Source organism: Bos taurus, chromosome 15 (genome assembly GCF_002263795.3).
Source record: "Bos taurus isolate L1 Dominette 01449 registration number 42190680 breed Hereford chromosome 15, ARS-UCD2.0, whole genome shotgun sequence".
NCBI classification, from domain to species: domain Eukaryota; kingdom Metazoa; phylum Chordata; class Mammalia; order Artiodactyla; family Bovidae; genus Bos; species Bos taurus.
The window spans coordinates 65,472,285-65,494,962 of NC_037342.1; the positions used below are offsets into that span (position 1 = coordinate 65,472,285).

General features: G+C 36.6%; 1 protein-coding gene across 3 annotated transcripts in view; it reads left to right on the top strand.

The window, feature by feature from the left end:
- The window catches only part of PDHX (pyruvate dehydrogenase complex component X), a 75,369-nt gene that overhangs the window by 45,028 nt on the left and 7,663 nt on the right, over nt 1-22,678 (top strand). For all 3 annotated transcript variants that reach the window (XR_009490580.1, XM_059874725.1, NM_001075751.1), the window contains exons 4-9: nt 3,878-4,077; nt 5,628-5,726; nt 13,689-13,863; nt 15,438-15,585; nt 20,021-20,079; nt 21,416-21,574. Coding sequence is in view for 2 of the 3 variants with exons in the window: in XM_059874725.1 (XP_059730708.1) it covers nt 3,878-4,077; nt 5,628-5,726; nt 13,689-13,863; nt 15,438-15,585; nt 20,021-20,079; nt 21,416-21,574 (840 nt within the window). In the remaining variant the exon portion in view is untranslated. The remainder of the gene's footprint in view (nt 1-3,877; nt 4,078-5,627; nt 5,727-13,688; nt 13,864-15,437; nt 15,586-20,020; nt 20,080-21,415; nt 21,575-22,678) is intronic.

Consider the following 22,678-nt stretch of genomic DNA (forward strand, 5'->3'; position numbering starts at 1 on the left):
GTCAACCTTTAGCAATGAGGGGCACTTCCCTGTAGTTCCTGCTTGATCCATGTTGAGTATATTTTTTGTTTTAAAAATAACCCTAATCCTAACCCTAACTTGGTAAGGTCCTTAATATAAGTCTCAGCTATGATTTTTTGACACAAAAATAAACAAGTGGGACTTCATCAAACAGAAAAGCTCTCTACAGCAAAGGGAACCAACAGCAAAACGCAAAGGCACCCTACAGAATGGGAGAAAATATGTGTAAGTCATATATCTGATAAGGGGCTGATATCCAAAATACATAAAGAAGTCATACAACTCAATAGAAAAAAAAAAAGCAATCCAATTTAAAAATGGGCAGAAGATCTGAATAGACATTTTTCCAGAGAAGACATGCAGATGGCCAACAGTTACATGAAAAGATGCTCAACATCATTAATCATCAGAGAAATGCAAACCTAACCACAATGAGGTATTACCTCACAACTGTTAGAATAGCTGTTACCAAAAAGATAAGAAGCAAGTGTTGGTGAGGATGTGGAGAAAAGATGTATACTCTTGGTGGGAATGTAAGCTGTTGGTGGTGCAGCCACTGTGGGAAGCAGTATGGAGGTTCCCATATGATCCAGCAATTCCACCTCTGATATTTACCCAAAGAAAAAGAAAACACTAACTCAAAAAGATATCTGCACTCCCATGTTTACTCCAGGGTTATTTACAACAGCCAAGATACAGAAACTACCCAAGTGTCCATCAGTGAGTGAATGGATAAAGAAACTGGAGTAAAAATACACAGTGGAATACTAAGAATGAAATCTTGCCATTTGTAACAACACAGATAGACCTTGAGGGCAAAAAGTTGAAAAAAAAATGAAGGAGAGAAATAAATAAATACGTCCATCTATATGTACATAAGGTATGAATTTAATACATAAATACATAATACATATGTATATATATGTATATATAAATACATAATACATATGTGTATATATACATATATACATATATATATACATAAATACATATGTATATATATGTCATACAAAAAAAATAATAACTTGGAGAAAGACACCACTGTAATCATAATAATAGCATCTTTCCCATCTATGTAGCATTTCCTAGATGTCTGGTACTATTCTAAGTGTCTTATATATAACTCATTTATTTCATATAATAACTCCATGAAGTAGTTACTATTATTATTTCCATTTTACAGATGAAGAAGCAGTCAGGGTGAGATAAACCTCACCAAGGTCACATAACTAGTCAGTAGCAGAGCCAGCATTGAAACCCAAAGACCCTGTAAAAAATCGGGAGGGGAGCCTATTAATTTAAATGACAGAGTCTAGATCCAATATTTGAGCATTATTGAGCTGTTTTAGCAGAACTAAGTGTAAAACTCTTTCTTTTAGTATTAAGAAATCAGTGACACAAGAGAAGGAGAGAGTTTTGATCAAGTAAGTCAAGTGCCTGGGAGAGACCTGGGCCTCTGAGGCATCATTAAGCTCCAGATACTGTCACAGAGCAGAGCACATCCACAGTCCTAACTCGGAGCAGTAACAGAGGCCCGTCTGGTTTCTCAACACGGCTTTGAAAAGAGCATAATTTATTCTTTTGTTACTAAGTCTTCATCAGTGTTAAATATTTGCTGACTAAAACATAAGCAAATATCTACAGGAAACTAGCACACCTTAAAAGATCTCTTGTGGCACTAAGGGAATAGAAAAAGAGAAGTGATCTTTAAGTTTGTATAGTGACTTTAGTGTGGCTTTAAATGGAACTATAATGGACATTGTTTTATTTTACTTTGTATTAATATATTCAAGTTGTGTGGTAGTATACCATTGTTCATTGCATTTGGGTTTCATGTTCCATCATGTCATTTTTTTAATGGAAAAATATGAATAGTTAAAAACAAAATTTACTTAATACTTAGGTATGGTGAAAAGGAAAATGATACTAAATGCTCGTTATTGCCTACTTCTGAATATATCAATAGGTAGGGTATATACGGAATCATTTATATGATTTGTTGCAATGAATGAAACAGAAGGTGAGGTGTCAGTTTCAGATTCAGTATAATATCTGATTTCAGAAACCTGTTGATATCTCTAGGATAAACCTTCCCTTTTTTTAAACATGCTTTTTATTTGAGTGGTGTTCTTTGAACTTGGATATTGATCCTGTTTCTGGTTCAGTTTTGATAGGAATTAACGTCAAATGGACTTCATATCACTTAATACTTTAATCTATCAATTTTTAAAGAAAATTGGTCATTTTACTTTGTGATTTTGAGTTAGCAGTTCATAAGCAAGCAAATAGACATTTTAAAAGAAGAAAAAAATGTTAACCTATTAATAATCTTAACTCATCTTTTTGACATAGTTAAAAAAAAATGAGCAGTCCAAAGAAGTAAAACTTTTTAGTAAATGACAAACAGACCAATTGTTCTTGGATTGTTTGTCGTTTTTCCTCAGCTGCTATTCATTAAACATCTTTATTTAGTTTTATATACCAGTTTTTTATATGTATTTTGCTCCATCAGTAATTAGTAAATTTAGGAAGCTTCCTAACTCTCAAAACTTATGATTTTAATAGTGCACATACTAATAAGCATGAAAATTAGTGTTACTTAGAAATGTCAACCCCATTCTGTCACAGTTTTACTTATAATTACTGTATTAGTGAACATCCTACAGTATATTATTCATTAAAGTATGTCTCTGATGAACCTTATTTAAAGTAATTGAAAGAGAATAATAGAAAATTTTAAAGGAATGACATTTTCTTCCAGTACTGAACTTATAATATCATCTGAAGGTTCTCCAGGGACTTCTTTTAATAATTAAATAAGAATCAACCTTTTCTTTGTAAATTAACCCTGCCAAAATGCTTAAAATATATTTGCATTAAAAAATCATCTTGCCTTTATGCATTTAATTGACATTAACTATGAAAGAATGGTTAGCTAAGACACTACCATGTTTCTCATATACTGACAGAAAATTCATGATGTTTTACTTTATGTCTTAGATTTTGTAGTTATACATACAAGGGAAAAAGAAATGTGGAAAGGACACTTACTATGGACTTCCCTGGTGGCTCAGATGATAAAGAACCTGCCTGCAATGCAGGAGACCTGGGTTCGATTCCTGGGTTGGGAAGATCCGCTGGAGAAGGGAATGGCTACCCACTCCAGTATTCTGGCCTGGAGAATCCCATAGACAGAGAAGCCTGACAGGCTACAGTTCATGGGGTCGCAGAGACTTGGGCTCAACTGAAGACTGAGCGCACACGTGCGTGTGTGCGCACGCGCGCACACACACATACACACACACACACACACACACACACTTATTGTTAACCAAAGTAATTAACCAATTCCATCCATGCAATGGGACATTTTTTTCCAGAGACTAAGTTTACTGAAAAGATTTGACTTTAATTTTAGTGCATATGACTTACTTGAAGGAGTTAATCCCTTATGAGGTGTTGGAATTCCTAAGCCGTTGTGGGAACTATCTGGGAAGGACAAATAGTTAAGATACGTACTACAACTCTTAGTTTAGATATGTACTGAGTGACATCCAAAGGAAGATGGGAATGGTAGCTCTTACGTATTTGAAGCCTTTCAGAAAGAGGAGAGATTCTCTTTTTTAATTTCAGGAGTTAGCATTAGTAACGAAGGAGGAGAGTGGTGAAGGAAGGGGTAAGTGAGGGAACTTAGGCAAGGAACATGGTGAGTGGAAGGGAGGAGGTAGGCTAGCTCAGATGTAGGTTTTAGCTCATTTTAAGAGAGATTTCTAACAGGTACAGAATTATCCAAAGAATAAACTACTTCACAAAATCATGAATCTTTCTCTGCAATTATTTTCTGTTTTAAATATAGGTGGCAGAAGGATCTAAAAATATACGGTTGGGTTCACTGATTGGTTTGCTAGTTGAAGAAGGAGAAGATTGGAAACATGTTGAAATTCCTAAAGATACGGGTCCTCCACCACCAGCTGCAAAACCATCAGTGCCTCCCCCCTCAGCAGAACCACAGATTGCTACCCCTGTCAAGAAGGAACACCCACCAGGAAAAGTGCAGTGAGTATGTTTATTTGAATAAATGACAGTGAAATTCACTCAGTCATGTCCAACTGAGTGAACTGGGTCTCTTTGAGACCCCGTGGACTGTAGCCTGCCATGCTCCTCTGTCCATGGAATTCTCCAGGCAAGAATACTGGAGTGGGTTGCCATGCCCTTCTCCAAAATGGCACATTCTTAAATCTATTTTCGGATCTAAATGTGAACATGGTAAGTATTAGTTGCTCAGTCATGTTTGACTCTGTGACACCTGGACTGTAGCCCACCAGGCTACTCTATCTATGGAATTCTCCAGGTAAGAATACTGGAGTGAGTAGCCATTTCCTTCTCCACGGAATCTTCCTGACTCAGGGATTGAACCCAGGTCTCCTACATTGCAGGTAGATTCTTTACCATCTGAGCCACAAGGGACACTTATTTGAATAATGTTTGTGTTTGTTTTTTCCTTTTAAAGACTATGCAACTTTTGGAATATTTTAATCATTATCCTATTTAAAACATCTTTGTAGATTAAGTAAGAAGTTGCTGACCTTCCCTTTCTTCTCTTAGGAAACTGAAGTCTAGGAATGATTATTTTACCATCATCGTTTACTCCACAGACAAATAGTATTGAATACCTAAATATTCCAAGTACCGTGAAGACCCTATACATCCTGTGGAGAGCAAAGCAAATATTTAGTGTCTGCATTGAATTCCTGTTAGGTTTTAAGATTCCAGAATGGAATTCAGTGTACCAAACTTCATATTGTGTTCCTATTTATGGAATCCTAATAACTGTAATGTGAATTCCAATTTCAAATGTATAACTGATATAATTGATATAATATGGAATTAGAATTTTAACACACATTTCTAATTACCCTGCATTTGAGTTTCTGACAAATATTAGAGCTTGATATACAATATATATGTGTATATATATAGTACACACACATATATATACACAATGGAATGTTAGTCTTAACAAGGGAAGAAATGCTGACACATAATATGGATGAATCTTGAAGATATGTAGGTAAAATAAACCAATCACAAAAAGACAAATAATGAATAATTTCACTTACAAGTTACCTAGAGTAGTCAAATTAGTAAAGACAGAGAGTAACGTGATGGTTGCCAGGGGCTGATGGGAGGAAGGAATGGAGAGTTATTAATGGGTGTGGAGTTTCATATTGGGAGGATGATAAAGTTCTGGAGATGGATGGTGGGGATGGCTGCAGAGCGTCGTTACTGTACTTAATGCACTCAATAAAAATGCCTAAAAATGCTTCAAATGGTAAATTTTACACTTATCTTACTATAATAAAAACTACATGAAGGAACAATATAGTTTCTTATAATATTTTAGAATAGTAATTAAATTTGTATGAAAATGTCTTAGTAAAATAAACCAGATTAGTACAGATTAACTTATTTGACTGTCACTATCTATAGGAGTTGTTTTAGCTTCATTATACATTTTTATTTTTCTAATTATCAGCAAAACTGTTGACATTTGGAATCAAATGTAAGTGTTAATTAGTTTCTTTAATTTTATATTTTCTTCTTAGGTTCCGTTTAAGTCCAGCTGCCCGCAATATTCTGGAAAAGCACGCACTGGATGCTAACCAGGGCACAGCCACTGGCCCTCGGGGGATATTCACTAAAGAGTATGTGTGTGCTTTTTGTAATACCCAGGTCCAGTGTTTATCATGACCATCTATTTCTGAAAGTGTTTAAAGAAGGACTTATTCAGTGTAAGATTTAAAAGGAAATTCACTGCTCTTTTGTACTTTTAATTGCTTTTGTCAGCATAAAATTGTATTTTATGCAAGGGTTGTTTTTTTGAATAATTGCAGCATTACTGAAGAACAGTTCTAATTTGATAACTACGCCAGAACCTTAGAAATGATGATAAATGGAGAAAATTAGTGTGCAGAGTGGTGAATCTTTGCACTGTTTTAAGTTCGTATGAGCTAATGATGCAATCGCATGTGTATGATCAAAGCAATTTCCATCTCATTTTAGGTTTTCTTTTCTATTCCATCAATCAGTCTATCCATGAATTAGTACCTCATATATTTTTTTTTAATCACACTCCTAATTAGAAATATTTTACAGTAAGCTTTAAAATCTGATCAGTTCAGTTGTCTCTGACTCTTTGTGACCCCAAGGACTGCAGCACACCAGGCTTCCCTGTCCATTACCAACTCCTGGAGCTTGCTCAAACTCAGGTCCATTGAGTCAGTGATGCCATCCAGCCTCTGTTGTCCCCTTCTCCTCCTGCCTTCAATCTTTCCCAGCTTCGAAATCTTTTCCAAGGAGTCAGTTCTTTGCATCAGGTGGCCAAAGTATTGGAGTTTGAGCTTCAGCATCAGTCCTTCCGATGAATATTCAGGACTGATTTCCTTTGGGATGGACTGGTTGGATCTCCTTGCTGTCCAAGGGACTCTCAAGAGTCTACTCCAGCACCATGGTTCAAAAGCATCAATTCTTTGGCATCCAGCTTTCTTTATAGTCCAACTCTCACATCCATACATGACTACTAAAAAAACCATAGCTTTGACTAGACAGGCCTTTGTTGGTAATGTCATGTCTCTGCTTTTTAATATGCTATCTAGGTTGGTCATAGCTTTTTTCCCAAGGAGCAAGTGTCTTTTAATTTCATGGCTGCAGTCACCATATGTATGCAGTGATTTTGGAGCCCCCCAAAATAAAGTCTCTCAATGTTTCCATTGTTTCCCCATTCTCTTTGCCATGAAGTGATGGGACCGGATGCCATGATCTTCATTTTCTGAATGTTAAGTTTTAAGCCAACTTTTTCACTCTCTTTCACTTTCATCAAGAGGCTCTTTAGTTCTTCTTCGCTTTGTGCCATAAGGGTGGTGTCATCTGCATATCTGAGATTATTAATATTTCTCCCGGCAGTCTTAATTCCAGCTTGTGCTTCATCCAGCCCAGCATTTTACATGATGTACTCTGCATATAAGTTAAATAAAATCTGATAGCGCTATCTTTTCTCTTATTTTTCAATAAACAGTTTTCTTGGTTTTTTTTTTTTTTTTAATATTCTTCCGAATGGTTTTTAAATAATTTATCTAGCCCCACAGGTGGGGTTAGGCAGGAAGACTATGATATTTTTATTGGGACTATATCATATTTTAAATTAATTTTAAGTTTTGTGTCTTTCAAGAACATATTAAAATAGATGGCACCTGCTCTATCAAAAGTTAGTCTAGTGAGGCAGACAAAAATTAATCAAATAGGCATATGAACTAATATGAAATTGCTGTAGTAGTGTATGCACATTCCTATTAGAGTAATATTAAATTTTCAAATTGAGTTAGCATTTTAAAGCAATAAACTCTTCCCAGTTTATCTAATGTTGATAAGAAGTGATCAGTAATGTTGGCTAAAATTTTTACAAGTTGAGATAGAGCAAAGGTATTACATTATTAAGTGGCAATGCCTGACCAGGTGACTTTTCTTTCTTTTCATTGGATTATTTTACTCTTCATTAAAGTGTTGGTTTATTGATGAATATTTCTTTTAATGAAAGCAGTATAGCTTTAATTTTCAGATATCCTGTTATCTGTACTTCAGGATTACTGACTTGTTTCTTAAGCACATAATGTGAAGTTTGTGCCATACTCACATGAGTTGGAAATCAGCTATTCTGACCCCTGGCTGAAAGGCAACAGTCAATCAGTAGTTAAACAACTTACAAGTTTCACTTAACCATTAAAAATTAAAATAAAGAATCCTGATAGGTAGTTAAACCTAGGTTTTTGCCCACATCAATCCTTATTTAATATCTACTACTTGTATGTTAATTTTGTTAATCTTCTACCAACCTGTACCTTAGTAAAAAGTCTCTGTAAAAATGTGTCAGAACAGCTTTCTTTATAACATGATACACTTACTTGTATATCTGAAGAAGATAGAGTCTATATGTAATTCATTAATTGTTGAAGACTTGATGAAATGCCAAATAATAATACGTATAGCATAGAAAAATCGATTTTGCAAGTTTGTAAAAGATACATTGGAGCAGAAGGAGATTAGAGGTAAGGAGATAAGTTAAGAGGATCATAAAGTAGTCCAGGTAGGAGAGAATGAGTACCTGAACACAGATGAGAATTTAAATGATGGAGACAGCATTATAAGGAGAAAAGCCAGAAATCTGTTGAGAATGGAGCAGGAGAGCAGCGACTCAAGGTGTGTGCTTAGGATCCTGGGCCAGGTGATGTCTTGGCCCCATAAATAGAAATAAGGGATTGGTGGAACCACTTGTCTTGATGGAGTAACTGATGAATAATGTGTTTGGTTTGATGCTTGTTGTCAGTGCCGACCAGCCAGATTGCAGATATCAGGGTCATTGAGGTGAGGATGTGTCTCGGGAGACAGTTCAGAACTAGAGATGTAAGTTTGATAATAAAGTGATAAAGTTATGACTGAGATGATAAATAGGGAAACATTTTAAAAGGCACAAATTTCTGTGTTGGAGGGTATCTAGGAGATGTATGTGAGTCAAGGAGGAAGGGATCTGAAAAAAGGCTCTTGAAGTTGGTGATTAGTGACCTTTTAGAGGGCAGATCAGTGGTGTGAGAGCAATGGGATAAAGAAGTCGAATTTTCTTCCTCTTTCCCTTCTCTCCATATGTGCTTAATACATAAATGATGAATAAAGATCTTTTTTAAACCTAAGTTGAAAGTCATCATAGTAGGTCTGACATTTCCTAAGGAGGACAGAATGGTGTTATCTTATTGGGTACCCTAGAGGAAGCACTATTAAAGAGTTATGTTTTTGATATTTTTGCCATCTTTGTCTTCTTGTTACCTGATCCTTTCCCTGCCCTTATTCTTTAAATCTCTACCATAAGAGAGTCAAAACCTTCAGTCTTCAAACTGCGACATATTACAAAAGATTTTATGAGAAAAATGGATCCTTAAAGCATGCTTGTATACCACTAACGATGCCTGTGTTTTGAGTTAAACACTGAGGTGAGCTTTGGAAAAAATTTTGTCTTCATGTCATCTACAGAAAGGTTTACTTCTGGTAAGACTGAGAAATTGCAGGCTTTGGCATAAGCTGCCCCCAAATACTATAGTACACATTGTTGAAATAGTGAGGCGCATCCTTTCTCCTTACATTGTCAACTAAAAATTCAAGTAGAAGAGAAAAGAGGGAGATACTTCTGATCCATTGTGTTTATGAAGAAAATAAAAGTGTCATGGTTGCTATTTTAATGTTGCATTAAGCAGACATATTGCTCAGAATATATATTGTGCACAAGCACATAGACTTGACTTTGCCTGTTCACGTACCATCATTTTAAGAAAACAAGTGCCAAGGACGCTGTTGGAGGCAGAACACAAGTACATTCTTGGCCTGCAGCCTAGCTTCTTCGGTGTATCTGTGTCTTAAATCACAGTTGTAGCTAATGCTTGTATTCATGTCACAGTGTCACACATACAGTATAGTAGGCATGACAGTCATGTCATATGTTTTCAGTAATATTTCTTTTTAGAACTAATTCTTAGCACACCCAGATGAATGAAGGGATCTGGTAGAGAAGGTTCTACCCTAAGTGAATGCCCAAAGCTTCCTCTGCCTTTCTGCAGAAGTGGGTGATGTATCAGTTTTTCTCTTAATTTTTTTAATGTCCACCTAATTCTTCAAGCTTAGACTGATTATTTAATGGACAGAAAGCATTAAAGTAATTCTCTGCATGGCAGAAACTGAATTATTGGCTGTTATTAACCAATGATTAACGTTCATACTTTATGAGGTATACAAGTATAAACTTAGCAACAAAAGTTTACTGTGAGCCTGTGGCCAGAATTGATTTTCTGCTACTTGTTTATGATTGATGACTCTTAGAGATGAACCTAAACTGCCTTTTCTTGATGAAAATAGTAATAATTACGCCGATAGTGAAATAAAAGTATGTCTGTTTAGTCTGACCAACCTTTTTTTTTTTTAAGTAGATGTATTTAGGCATTATTTTAGATTTTTTTTTTCGTTTCCTCGAGTATTCATTTTTGTTTTTGTTGTTGTTGTTGCTTTGTTTTTAACCAATTACTGAGGGTGCACTAGTGAGCCCTGAATGAGAAAATCAGTGTGTTTTGTATATGCTGTTCTGATCCTGAACTTTAGCTTAATACCCAAATTAATAGATTTTGTTAGACATATTTAATTACCTTAGGTGATGAAAGGGGACTAGTAATGTTAGACTGTGACTTGTAAGAACTCTTAAAAGCAACATATCTTTTGTTAAAGGCATTTTTTAAATCAATAAAAGGTCTTATTTTATATCAGTGCTCACACTTTTATCTATGTGGCCAAAGTTTTGACTCATGACATATATCCCTAGCGAATATAGGGCAGTCATTTATTTCATATATAAATTGTCACAATTAACTGGAAAAATGGCACTTCTGGTTATAAATACCATAAGTAAGTTAAAGTGAGTGAAAGTCGTTTAGTCGTGTCCGACTCTTTGCAACCCCGTGGACTATACAGTCTGTGGAATTTTCCAGGCCAGAATACTGGAGTGGGTAGCTGTTTCCTTCTCCGGGGGATCTTCCCAACCCAGGGAAGGTTCCCAGGTCTCCCACATTGCAGGCAGATTCTTTACCAGCTGAGCCATGAGGGCAGCCCAAGAATACTAGAGTGGGTAGCCTATCCCTTCTCCAGTGGATCTTCCTGACCCAGGAATTGAACCGGGGTCTCCTGCATTGCAGGCGGATTCTTTACCAACTGAACTATCCGGGTAAATTAACAGTTGACTTCTAAACAGGAGTAAGCTTGTGGTCAAAAGCCCTAAGAGTACATAACATAAGCTCATTCCCTGGGACACTCAGTCGTTCTGTCATCACCACCATGGTGTGGCTCAACCTCGGAGCACCAGCATTGCCTCCAGTTATGTTCCTGTTAATTTTGTGTGACGGATGAGGGCCTTTGTCAGGAGGTCCTACTTTTAGCTCCATATATAGATGAGGTAGATAAAACATTTCTTCATTCAGTCTCAGCACACATGCATGCTCACTCAGTCGTGTCTGACTGTTTACAACCCTATGGCCTGTAGCCCACAGGCTCCTCAGTTCCAGAATTGCTGTCAGTCTGAGGTAGGCTTATTATTTTATTCTAGTCTTTTCTTATGAGAAGAATTTGTTCTGACTCTGCCTTAGTTTAGTTGACATACTCTGCATAGGTATTAGAAAAGTAGTAGAAAATACAGAGGCTTTGGAGTTGGTCAAACCAAGGTTTGGTCCCAGCCCTGGCAGCTTCTAGCTGCCTGCCTCTTCAGCTTCATCTGTAAAGCCTCTCCGCTGTGTCCATTGCACTCCTTCTACACTGGGCTTCGTCTGTTCTTAGAAGCCCTAATTTCCCTGCCTTTGCACTTGGCTGTTCTCTGCCTTGTAACATGCTTTTCCCAGCTATTCTTGAGACTTCCTTCATGTCCTTCACAGAAATAATATGTCTTCAGGCCTTCCCTGACCACCCTGTTTTAAAATAACATCTCTTCACCCATGACTTTCAACCTCATTACTCTGCTTTATTTTCTTCACTTGCTATCTGTTCATTTGTTTACTTGATTAATGTGCTGACTCTCCTATAGAATAACACTCCTTGATGGGACGTGTCCATGTATTTTCAACACCTAGGATAATAGTAGGTGCTTGACAAGTACTAACTTAGAAACGGAATGGAACCTGTTTGTTTTTTTGTTTTAGCTTTTATTGGAGTATAGTGGATTTACAACACTGTGTTAGTTTCGGGTGTACAGCAGGGTGAATCAGTTAGACATACACACATATCTAATCTTTTTTAGACTCCTCTCCCACATAGTCCATTACAGTAGAGTTCCCTGTTCTCTTTGAACCTACTTACTTATTTATAAATAAGGGAGGGAGTAATATCCTCTCACATGGGTGGTGTAAGATTACATAATTAACATAACCACAATATGTACACAGGAGTCTCATTTTTCCACTTTGATTCCCTCTTTCCTAACCTAAAGGTCGAGGATGATTTGAAACTTCTTTATCAGTCTGACCTCTTATCTTAAATGTCAGCTCTTTAACTTTGAAGCAAGTAAGTTACTTGCACTTAATATTAAGTTCATGTACCCCTTTCTGGACCTGATATAAAAAGCATGGATTCTCCTTCCTTAAAAATGTGCGTGTACACTTTGGGAGATCCCTCCCATGATGTCCCCCAGGCTAGAGCATTCCTGTCTGTGTCACTTTTCTATTGCTGCATGACAGATTGCAACAAACTTAGTAGCTGTTTAAAACAACACCCACTTACTGTCTGACGGTGCTGTGGATCAGAAATCCTGGCCCAGCATGGCTGGGGTTCCGACCCATGGTCTCACAAGACTGAAATCAAGGTGTCAGCCAGGAGTAGGGTCTCATCTGCAGGTTGGAGCCCTCTTCCAGGCTCACATGGTTAGCAGGATTCAGGTCCTTGAGTAGTAGAACTCTTACCCTTGTTTATTTGCTAGCTCTCATCCAGAGATTGCTCTCACCTCCTGGAGGCCTCCTTCAGATCTTTTCCATGTGGTCATCTCCATAGACAGTTCCTAAAATGCCTATTTGTTTCTCCAAGGCAAGTAAAAGAATTTTTCTCCATTCAGATTTCTTTTAGGAATTTTCTCTTCCTTTTAAAGAATTTACCTGATAATGTCTGAACCGTGGATAGGTTGCCTTTTGATTAACTCAGTGTCACTGATTTAGGGCCTTAATGGATATGTCTACAAAATCCATCACTTTGTCCTCAAAGGCAGGCTAATCATGGGAGTGACATCCATCATGTTCACAGGCCCAGCTACACTCAGAGATGATGTGGGGTGTATACACCAGGAATAGCAATATTGGGCTGTCTCAGAGTTAACACTCTTCCTACCATGTGATAATACCAGATCACTAACTGCATTTAAGAAATTTTAGAAATACAATTTGCCTTTGGATTTGTGTCACCCTGAAGTCATTTTTAGATTATGTAAAATCTTTTTTATTTAAAAAAATTAGGTTTAAAATATTTTTAATGTAAGATATTTTTAAGTACTATTGAATTGTCAGATTAAAATTTTCAAAAAAGCTGTTTTGTATAAGGAAATACATGACTTTATGCCACTATAATTTAGAATGGATTGAGAGCTTGACATGGTAGTCTAATTATATATCCTTTTAATAAACAAAGACACCTTTGTTTTGCAGAATAATACAAAAGCAAGTCTGTTACTTGTTTAGTTATTTTTCATTCTAAATGCTTTTATGGGTTAGGTTTATTAGATTGTGCTGATAACATTTGGGCATAATTTTAAGTGGTATGATTTCCTGGCCGTAAACAGTCAAATTTGCTCCAGTGCTTTAGTAAATATCCTAATGAAAGTCATGCGTACAGTAAGCTTAACACTCTGTGAATGCTATGTGAAAATTATTTCACAAGTACTAAGAACAAGGGTATGGCTTACTTTATGAATTGCTTCTCTGCCAAAAGACACCTCCCTCCCGAAAAAAATACTCATTTCCTTTATCTTCCCTTCACATGTAGCCTCCATTTTCTGAACTTTCTTGGATTCCTGGTTGCTAATCATGGTTATCTAACTCCCTTATCTCCAGGGATGCTCTCAAACTGGTCCAGTTGAAACAGACGGGCAAGATCACTGAACCCAGACCCACCGCAGCCCTGCCAACCACTCCCGCAGCGCCTTTGCCCCCACAGGCTGCAGCCACAGCATCTTACCCCCGGCCGATGATCCCTCCTGTATCCACTCCCGGACAACCTAATGTAGAGGTAATGCCTGTCATCTGAACAGATTTTTATTTTTCAGATTTAACTGAGAGAAAAAATAAGAACCATTACTCTTATGTTTTATGGGTTCTTTTACTAGTCCCTTATGAGCTACTAGTAGTAGCTCAAAGTGATAAAGACAGAAATACTCTGTTTTGCACATTTCGGTAAACAAAATTTGTTTATATAGTGCTAACTTCCAAATAGAATTATGATTCAATTTAAGTTTGCCACAAGTTCCACAGTGTACGTGCCATGTATCTGCCCTGTAATAATGATACTTTCCATGTCTTTTCTCCTTGAGTGTGCTACTAGTTATTAATAGTGGACACCAGCTCCCTTCTGTGGATATGTTTTATTTTTGACTAACAGTGTTGATAGTCTTTCAGTGAAAAACCTGTAGAGATTGTATAGCTAATCATTCTCTCCCTCCTGGATACATGCCCTTTTTTGTTTTCAAGTTACTCTGTTTACCTGTCTCCCTTTCTTAGTACTTTTTATGTCATTTGCTTTCCATCAGAAGAAGTGCAGGATAATCATGTTTGTTTAAAGTTGAATGGGCACTGAAAAAAATAAAGCTACAGTGCCTTTTCTGATGGAGAAACATATTGAAAGAGAAATAGATTTCACAATATATTGTGAAAAAATTAAAAACAGTACAAGTTTCATGAGAAACAGATTTTTGAAATGTATGTTAATGATTCATGTCTACATACACAACAGTTTATGAGTAATCAAATCTTATTTCTTTAAAAAATAAGTTATTCAAATTTGGCAGATAAACTTTAAAATTCTTTCAGTATATAAACATCACTTATTTTATTTGATCAAGTGTTTTGCTAGCATAAAATGTTTGATTCTCTTAGAAAGCATTTGTAAAAAAAAGTCAGCTGTACTTTTGACTTTTTTTTTTAATTATCCTAAGTGATTGTAGTCCTGCCCCTGAATGAAGGACAAAAAAGGAATTAGCCATAATTTAAGGTCCATCATATTTTCGTTAGAGGTTCAAGGAACAGAATTGAAAAGTAACAGTAAAGTTATAGGAAGACCTTCTTATCATTCATACTTTACGAGTTTATGAAAATAAGATCTCATGTGATTTGTTTTATTCTTAATTACAAACCAAAATAGAAATAATTTGGGAGATTATCTAGTATTTTGGATTTTCTTTTTCTCATGTATGCCATTTTAATAAGTAAGAATTCCCTATAGTTGTGTTGTTGATATGTTTGTTGATTGCTTTGAGTTTTAAGAAGTGACGTTTGTAACAAAAGCTACTTACAAACTTATAGGTAATATCTCAGTAAACACACCCATTAGGGGATTATTTATGATTTGGTATGTTTCCTTTTTTTTTTTTGTAAGAAAATGTGGTCTTTATTCCTGACAGCCACTTTTGGCTATGCTGGGACTTCACTGCATCTCAAGGGCTCTCTGTTGTGGCGCACAGGCTTTCCTGTATTAAACTTTATTTTCTTAAGTTAGGTCATTGAGACCGGATTTCAGTTATACAGTTTATTTGCTTGTTTTTTTCAGTTCTGTTTATGATTTAATGGACACGTTATCATTCTTTGCAGGGCACATTCACTGAAATCCCAGCTAGCAATATTAGAAGAGTTATTGCCAAGAGATTAACTGAATCTAAAAGCACCATACCTCATGCGTATGCTACTACTGACTGTGACCTTGGAGCTGTCCTAACAGCTAGACAGAATCTGGTCAGAGGTGAGTAAAACTGAGTTTATTTAATGTCATACACATGCTAAACGGTTACCATATCCTTTGTTTATAAAATGTACATTGTGTATCTTCTTAGTTCAGTATCATCATCTGGGCGTATTTTAGTATTAGAAAAGAATTCTCTTTTCCTATAAGAAATAAATTCATTCCATAGTATTGAATACATCATACTTTTTGGAACGATATCTGAAGAAGCAGTTCTTAACATTTTAGAACATAAAAATATCCAAAACTGATTTAAGAATATTTTAAAGATGTCTTAAGATATCACTGTTCTTTATACATTTTAATTATTAGTTCATATTTAAAATGTACTTTCATTGTATTAAATTTATATTGTTCCTCTCCCCAATCAACTAAAACTCAGGTTGCTGAAAGACATAAACTTTTTAGTATAAACTGATGTGATTTTCTGTGTTTTTGATAGCAGTCATTCTCATGGGTGTATCTCCTTCTTTTTGAAAGATATTTTTGCTTGATGTAGAATTTTAAGTAAATAAGTATGGTTTTTTTTTATTTTGTTTTTTCAGTAAATTTAAAGGTATCATTCCATTATCTTCTGACTTACAGAATATTGGCTGCCATCTTTGTTCTCCTATGATGTTTTAGCAGTATGACTGTTATGTGCTTAAAGCTTTTTATTTCCCTTTTTGTTTTTTGACCTATTGCATTTATCCTGTCTGGGTTTCTCTTAGCTTATCTGTTTTGTGATTTGTGTCTTGAATTAATTTTGAAAACTTCTAAATACACTTATTTATAACTATATCTTCTGCTTCGTATTTTTTTCTCCTTTGAGCTCTAATTATAAATATTAGACATAATTCTAAAGCTTAGATATAACCTCAGTTCCCTAATGGGCTCAAGAAAGTTGCGATTTTATAGTTTATCTTGCTCTTCCTCTCACCCTATTCGGATGGGCACAGCTTTCTCTTATGGCTTTCTACATCCTAAATGAAGGCAGGCCTGGTAAATAAGTTTAGGTATAGACTTGCAAACCTGACAGATTCTAACAGTCCACGGAACCAAATGGAAAGCTATTTTAGACAGAGTGATCAATAGTCAGAAAGTTAATCCTGGAAGCTCCCTTTAGTCTCAAATCAAACTTGCTTAGTTTTGTATGACGTAGAGGTTATTGTGGATATAATTTTCCTAGTTCCTTCCTCTCATGAGACAGGAAGCTGTACTGTGTCAGTGGAGGTATGGATTCATATAGCATCTGCATTGCCCAGATTTGGCTTGTCCTTTTAATTAGGGATTTTCTGTTGAGTCTTCAAAGAGCCCACATTATCCATGCATCTCTACTCCTCTTTCTTATATGAGATTGTAATCTAAAACATTCTGTAAGCAAGTTTCACACTTTGTTTTGTAACAGTATGCAAATGAGAGTATTTGATATTCCCTCACAGTGTATGTCCTACTCAGTTCAGTTCAGTTCAGTTGCTCAGTAGGATCCGACTCTTTGGGACCCCATGAACCACAACACGTCAGGCTTCCCTGTCCGTCACCACCTCCCGGAGTTTACTCAAACTCATGTTCATTGAGTCGGTGATGCCATCCAACCATCTCATCCTCTGTCTTCCCCTTCTCCTGCCTTCAGTCTTTCCCAGCATCAGGGTCTTTTCCAATGCGTCAGTTCTTCACATCAGGTGGCCAGAGTATTGGAGTTTCAGCTTCAGCATCAGTCCTTCCAATGAATATTCAAGACTGATTTCTTTTAGAATGGACTGGTTGGATCTCCTTGCAGTCCAAGGGACTCTCAAGAGTCTTCTCCAACACCGCGGTTCAAAAGCATCAATTCTTTGGTGCTCAGCTTTCTTTATAGTTCAACTCTCACATCCATACATGATTACTGGAAAAACCATAGCTTTGACTAGACGGACGTTTATTGGCAAAGTAATATCTCTGCTTTTTAATATACTGTTTAGGTTGGTCATAGCTTTTCTTCCAAGAAGCAAGTGTCTTAATTTCATGGCTGCAGTCACCATCTGCAGTGATTTTGGAGCCCCCAAAAAATGAAGTCTCTCACTGTTTCCATTTTTTCCCCATCTATTTGCCATGAAGTGATGGGACCAGATTCCATGATCTTCGTTTTCTGAATGTTGAGTTTTAAGCCAACTTTTTCACTCTCCTCTTGAACTTTCATCAAGAGGCTCTTAGCTCTTCACTTTCTGCCCTAAGCGTGGTGTCATCTGCATATCTGAGGTTATTGATATTTCTCCTGGCAATCTTGATTCCATTTTGTTTCAAACATCCGGCGTTTCACATGATGTACTCAGCAAATAAGTTAAATAAGCTGGGTGACAGTGTACAGCGTTGACATACTCCTTTCCCAATTTGGAACCAGTCTGTTGTTCCATGTCCAGTTCTAACTGTTGTTTCTTGACCTGCATACAGATTTCTCAAGAGGCAGGTCAGGTGGTGTGGTATACCCATCTCTTTAAGAATTTTCCACAGTTAGGGCCTACTCTGTTCTTAATAAAATGTTAGCAATGGTATCCTTTCTATATGTTTGAAAGGAATTTGGGGAAAACATCTTCTTTCCACATAGATTTGGGATGCCTATCAGAAATATAAGTGAAAATGTCATGTGAGAAAGTGTGTTTGAGACTGAAACTCCAGATACAGAAGAATTTAAGACAGAATTTGAAGGAATCATTGTCATATAAATGGTTTCTGACTGAAAGAGTGAGCAAATTGTGGAATAAAACCAGGAGAGTCTGTAACACAGATAGCAGAAAGAGAATGTGTTTCAAGATGAAGAAAGTAGTCAAATATAGGAGTATGATGAGGGTGGGAAATCAGGTGAGGACTGCCCACTAGGGCCCTCGATTTGGAAATCATCAGCTGGTAGGTGATTTGGGAAGTCTTCACTCGGGACACCTATGCTGCTGCTGCTGCTGCTGCTAAGTCGCTTCAGTTGTGTCCCACTCTGCGACCCCATAGACAGCAGCCCACTAGGCTCCCCTGTCCCTGGGATTCTCCAGGCAAGAATACTGGAGTGGATTGCCATTTCCTTCTCCAATGCATGAAAGTGAAAAGTGCAAGTGAAGTCACTCAGTTGTGTCCGACTCTTCACGACCCCATGGACTGCAGCCTACCAGGCTCCTCCATCCATGGGATTTTCCAGGCAAGAGTACTGGAGTGGGGTGCCATTGCCTTCTCCGGGGACACCTATAAATAGTAGGTAAAGTGAGAAGGATGCTGAGATACATGAGAGGTAAGCACAATGAGTTGATAAAAGTCTCTCGGAACTGGACATCCATTTACTTTTCTGCTCCTAAAGGAGTTTTAAACAAAGATGTCTGTATTTCTGGAAATCTGAATTATGAGAGCTGTATATTAGAAAAGCAGCTGACAGTTACTGTGACCGTTTGGCAGTGTTTTGGTTTATGGTAATACATTTAATCCCTTTCTGCAATCTTAGCATGCCTTTGGAATGAACTGTTGTTCCTGTAAAATTCCATCAGACTATAGTAACTGAATTTGTGTATCCTCCACATACCATGACTAGATATTGATCTTAAAGTCTTTTTTCTAGAAGCCCATGCAATAAAGAATCAAATATAGTTTCCATTTTCCAGCACTTTCATATGCACTGGTAAAGCAGAGGTATAAACCCAATGCTTTTGTTATGATCAGCCCTTTGGGAAGGGAGGGGACCCCAGCTTTAATCATTATGTATACTGGAAGAACATTGATTTAATTGAATTCTCCATAAAACTAGTGAGAGACCTTGTATCATTCATTGCATTAGGATCCATGGCAACATTGCTTCATCTTTGGCATTTACTATATCCTGTTTGGTTAAGTTAAAAACCAGCTCTTATTTAATGTAGTAATTTAAAATTTTTTCATTGCATGCCTTGTTAGTAAAAAGAAATTTCTGAAAATCCCGCCCCCCGCCTGCATGTGTTTGTGTGTGTGTATATGTGTATGTATATATATGCTTGGTTTTTTAGGTGATTGTTCTAATATAATCAGTGTATTATAAAGAGTACACAGGATACAGACTTGAAAAGGATTTGGAAGAAAATGAATCGTCTTGTAAACTTCCTGACTGTACATGCTGTGGACAGACCGTTTGTCTTTTTAGAGACACAGGACTTGATTCTTTTTTTTTCTGATTATGGTTGTCATGTATCTTTCAAGTACTTGTGTATGATATCTGAGCAATTTAAAAGAATTGTAATCAGGACTAGGAGTAAACATTTACATTAATGGTTGATATTATTTATCTAAGACCTCATATAACGCAAATTTTTCTACTCAAGGAAATCTTATGACTAAGCAAACAAAGACCTGTATATTTTTTTTTACCATTGTTTGTCAGTAAAGTTCATAGTTTAAGTTTGAAATCATAATTGTTCATTTTAAAGTTTTATTTTGAATATTAACCATCATATGCTTATTTTTCTTTCAGATGACATTAAAGTATCAGTAAACGATTTTATCATCAAGGCAGCAGCTGTTACACTTAAAGTAAGTAGTAAAGCCCAGATAATTTTGGCTTCTAAAGTAGTCTCTAATTTTGGGGGCCAGATATTCTTCATTTGTGAGGGTTTGTTTTATTTTCTTGTTTCATTTCATTATTATCTATGAAGAATTTAAAATCCTCTGGAGGTTGGGGCTTTATTATTTGGACATAGTGGCATCATTGAATAAAAGAGTTGAGCCTTGAAAGACGGAGAAGTGAAATGAGTAGTTGAACAGTGATGAAATGGAAATCAGTGTAGCATAACTGTGAGAAACCTAAGTGAAAATTCATCTTAAGAGAGTGGTCAGGAGTAAAATTAGAGAGATTGGGTGGAATCAAATTGTGGATTGCTGTGCTTAAATGACATGCTTAGGAGGCCTGGATCTAACTTGGCAGAAAGCAATGAATTTTTTGAAAAGAAATTAGTTGTTGATTTCCATTTTTCAGCATCATTTCCTCTTGTGATAGTTGACAACATTATCAGTACACACTGTTTCCAGGCATTTGGTAATTTCTTCCGTTTTTTTCATCCTCAGTGTAGTTGTATGTATATTAAATATATACATGCTCATATGTAGTATATGTTGCTGTTTTAGTTGTTAAGTCATGTCTGGCTCTTTGCGACCCAATGGACTGTAGCCTGCCAGACTCCTCTGTCCATGGGATTTCCCAGGCAAGAATTCTGGAGTGGGTTGCCACATTACCATTTCCTTCTCCAGGGGATCTTCCCAACCCAGGGATCAAACCCATGTCTCCTGCATTAGCAAGCAGATTCTTTACCACTGAGCCACCAGCGAAGCCCCATATTTAGTATATAGCATATGTTAATGAAACCTAGGAAATCTCTCTTAAATAAGGAAGTCATTTATTAAGGGTCTGCTAATATCTCCCAGGGCTACCCTAAGAAGTCAGGTTCCCTTATGGCACAGGAATAATGTGGTTGAATGTCAATACCACTCTACCCTCTTCTCTTCTCTTCTCCTCAAAGTCATGTCAGTCATCATATGAGGCAGGAAGGCTCACAAACATTAAATATTCCCTAGCAATTAGATTTAAGAAAAAAAACCTTTTTCTTAACCATGATATAAAGAGATCAAAACATGTATGTATCATCAGAATTTCCTTAAGCTTGCTTCAAAAAAGATAGTGTGTTTATTCTTCCCAAACATAAAAGTTATTTAATATAGAGGTACAAACCACTTTTTTCAAATCAAATTTTTCTTTCCTTTATTCTAGCTATATTCACTTTCAAAAATGCATGACATTAATTATTTTTCTCTAATAACCTTAGTCTAAAGCTCCTTCTTTAATAACATGTTTTTTTCTACTTGTACTTTCTAGCAAATGCCTAATGTTAATGCAAGCTGGGACGGAGAGGGTGCAAAGCAACTGCCCTCTATTGACATTTCAGTGGCAGTGGCAACAGATAGAGGTCTAATTACACCAGTCATAAAAGATGCTGCTGCTAAGGGTCTACAGGAGATTGCTGATTCTGTAAAGGTAGGTCTTAAGCAATACTATACTTGCAAAATGTTGGAATTTACTTTCTGGGAAAGACTTGACATGATCCAGTCACACTGTGAGATAGATGTGTGTGTGTGTGTGAGAGAGAGAGAGAGAGAAAGAGAGAGATTTTTGGTATTTTGAAATGATTATCAATTATGTATACATATTTTTAAGTTTTGATCCAGATACAACCCATTCTAAGATTATTTTGCATTCAAACTTTCAGAAATAACATGCATATTTAGGGCTAGCTGCATTCAAGCTACAGATGACTGCTTTATTTCCCAGAGTCCATAATTTGACCCTAAATATAATATTTTAGATAGATTTTAAAGTTAAAGCTGAAACTATATTTTTATTAAAGTGCTCACTTTTCATAGGACGTTATTGTTAAAAGTTTATTCATTTCTTCTCTAGGGTTGAGACCACTGAAAGTACTTAGTATTCCAGAAGCAAAATTTTTGTTTTTTCCCCTGGGCTCTAATATGGAAGAATCAGCTCTCACCAAAATTACTGCATTGAATAGGCAAGGAACATACACAATAGGTCAGCTTTGACAGCCTCAATTAATATCCAAGGGTAATTTTTGGCAGAAGTATCCCAGGTCTTGAAGTATTACCTTTGAAAATTTCAGATTCATTTAGATAAGTGATTCTTTTTCCATTTATCAATGACCTGAGATACGTTTATGTGTGTGTGTGTGTGTGTGTCTGTGTGTGTGTGTAAAACAAGTTATAAGGGGGATTAAAAAGTAGAATATAAGACTTCTTTATGGAGCTGTATAAATATGTAGACCTACTTACCCCAGATAAATAAATGAATGGAAAGTGTAAGTTGCTCAGTCATGTCCAACTCTTTGCAGCCCCATGGACTATACAGTCCATGGAATTCTCCAGGCCAGAATACAGGCCAGAGTGGGTAGCCTTTCCCTTATCCAGAGGATCTTCCCAACCCAGGGATGGAACCCAGGTCTCCTGCACTGCAGACAGATTCTTTACCAGCTGAGCCACCAGGGAAGCCCAAGAATACTGAAGTGGGTAGCCTATCCCTTCTCTAGAAGATCTTCCCAACCCAGAACTTGAACGAGGGTCTCCTGCA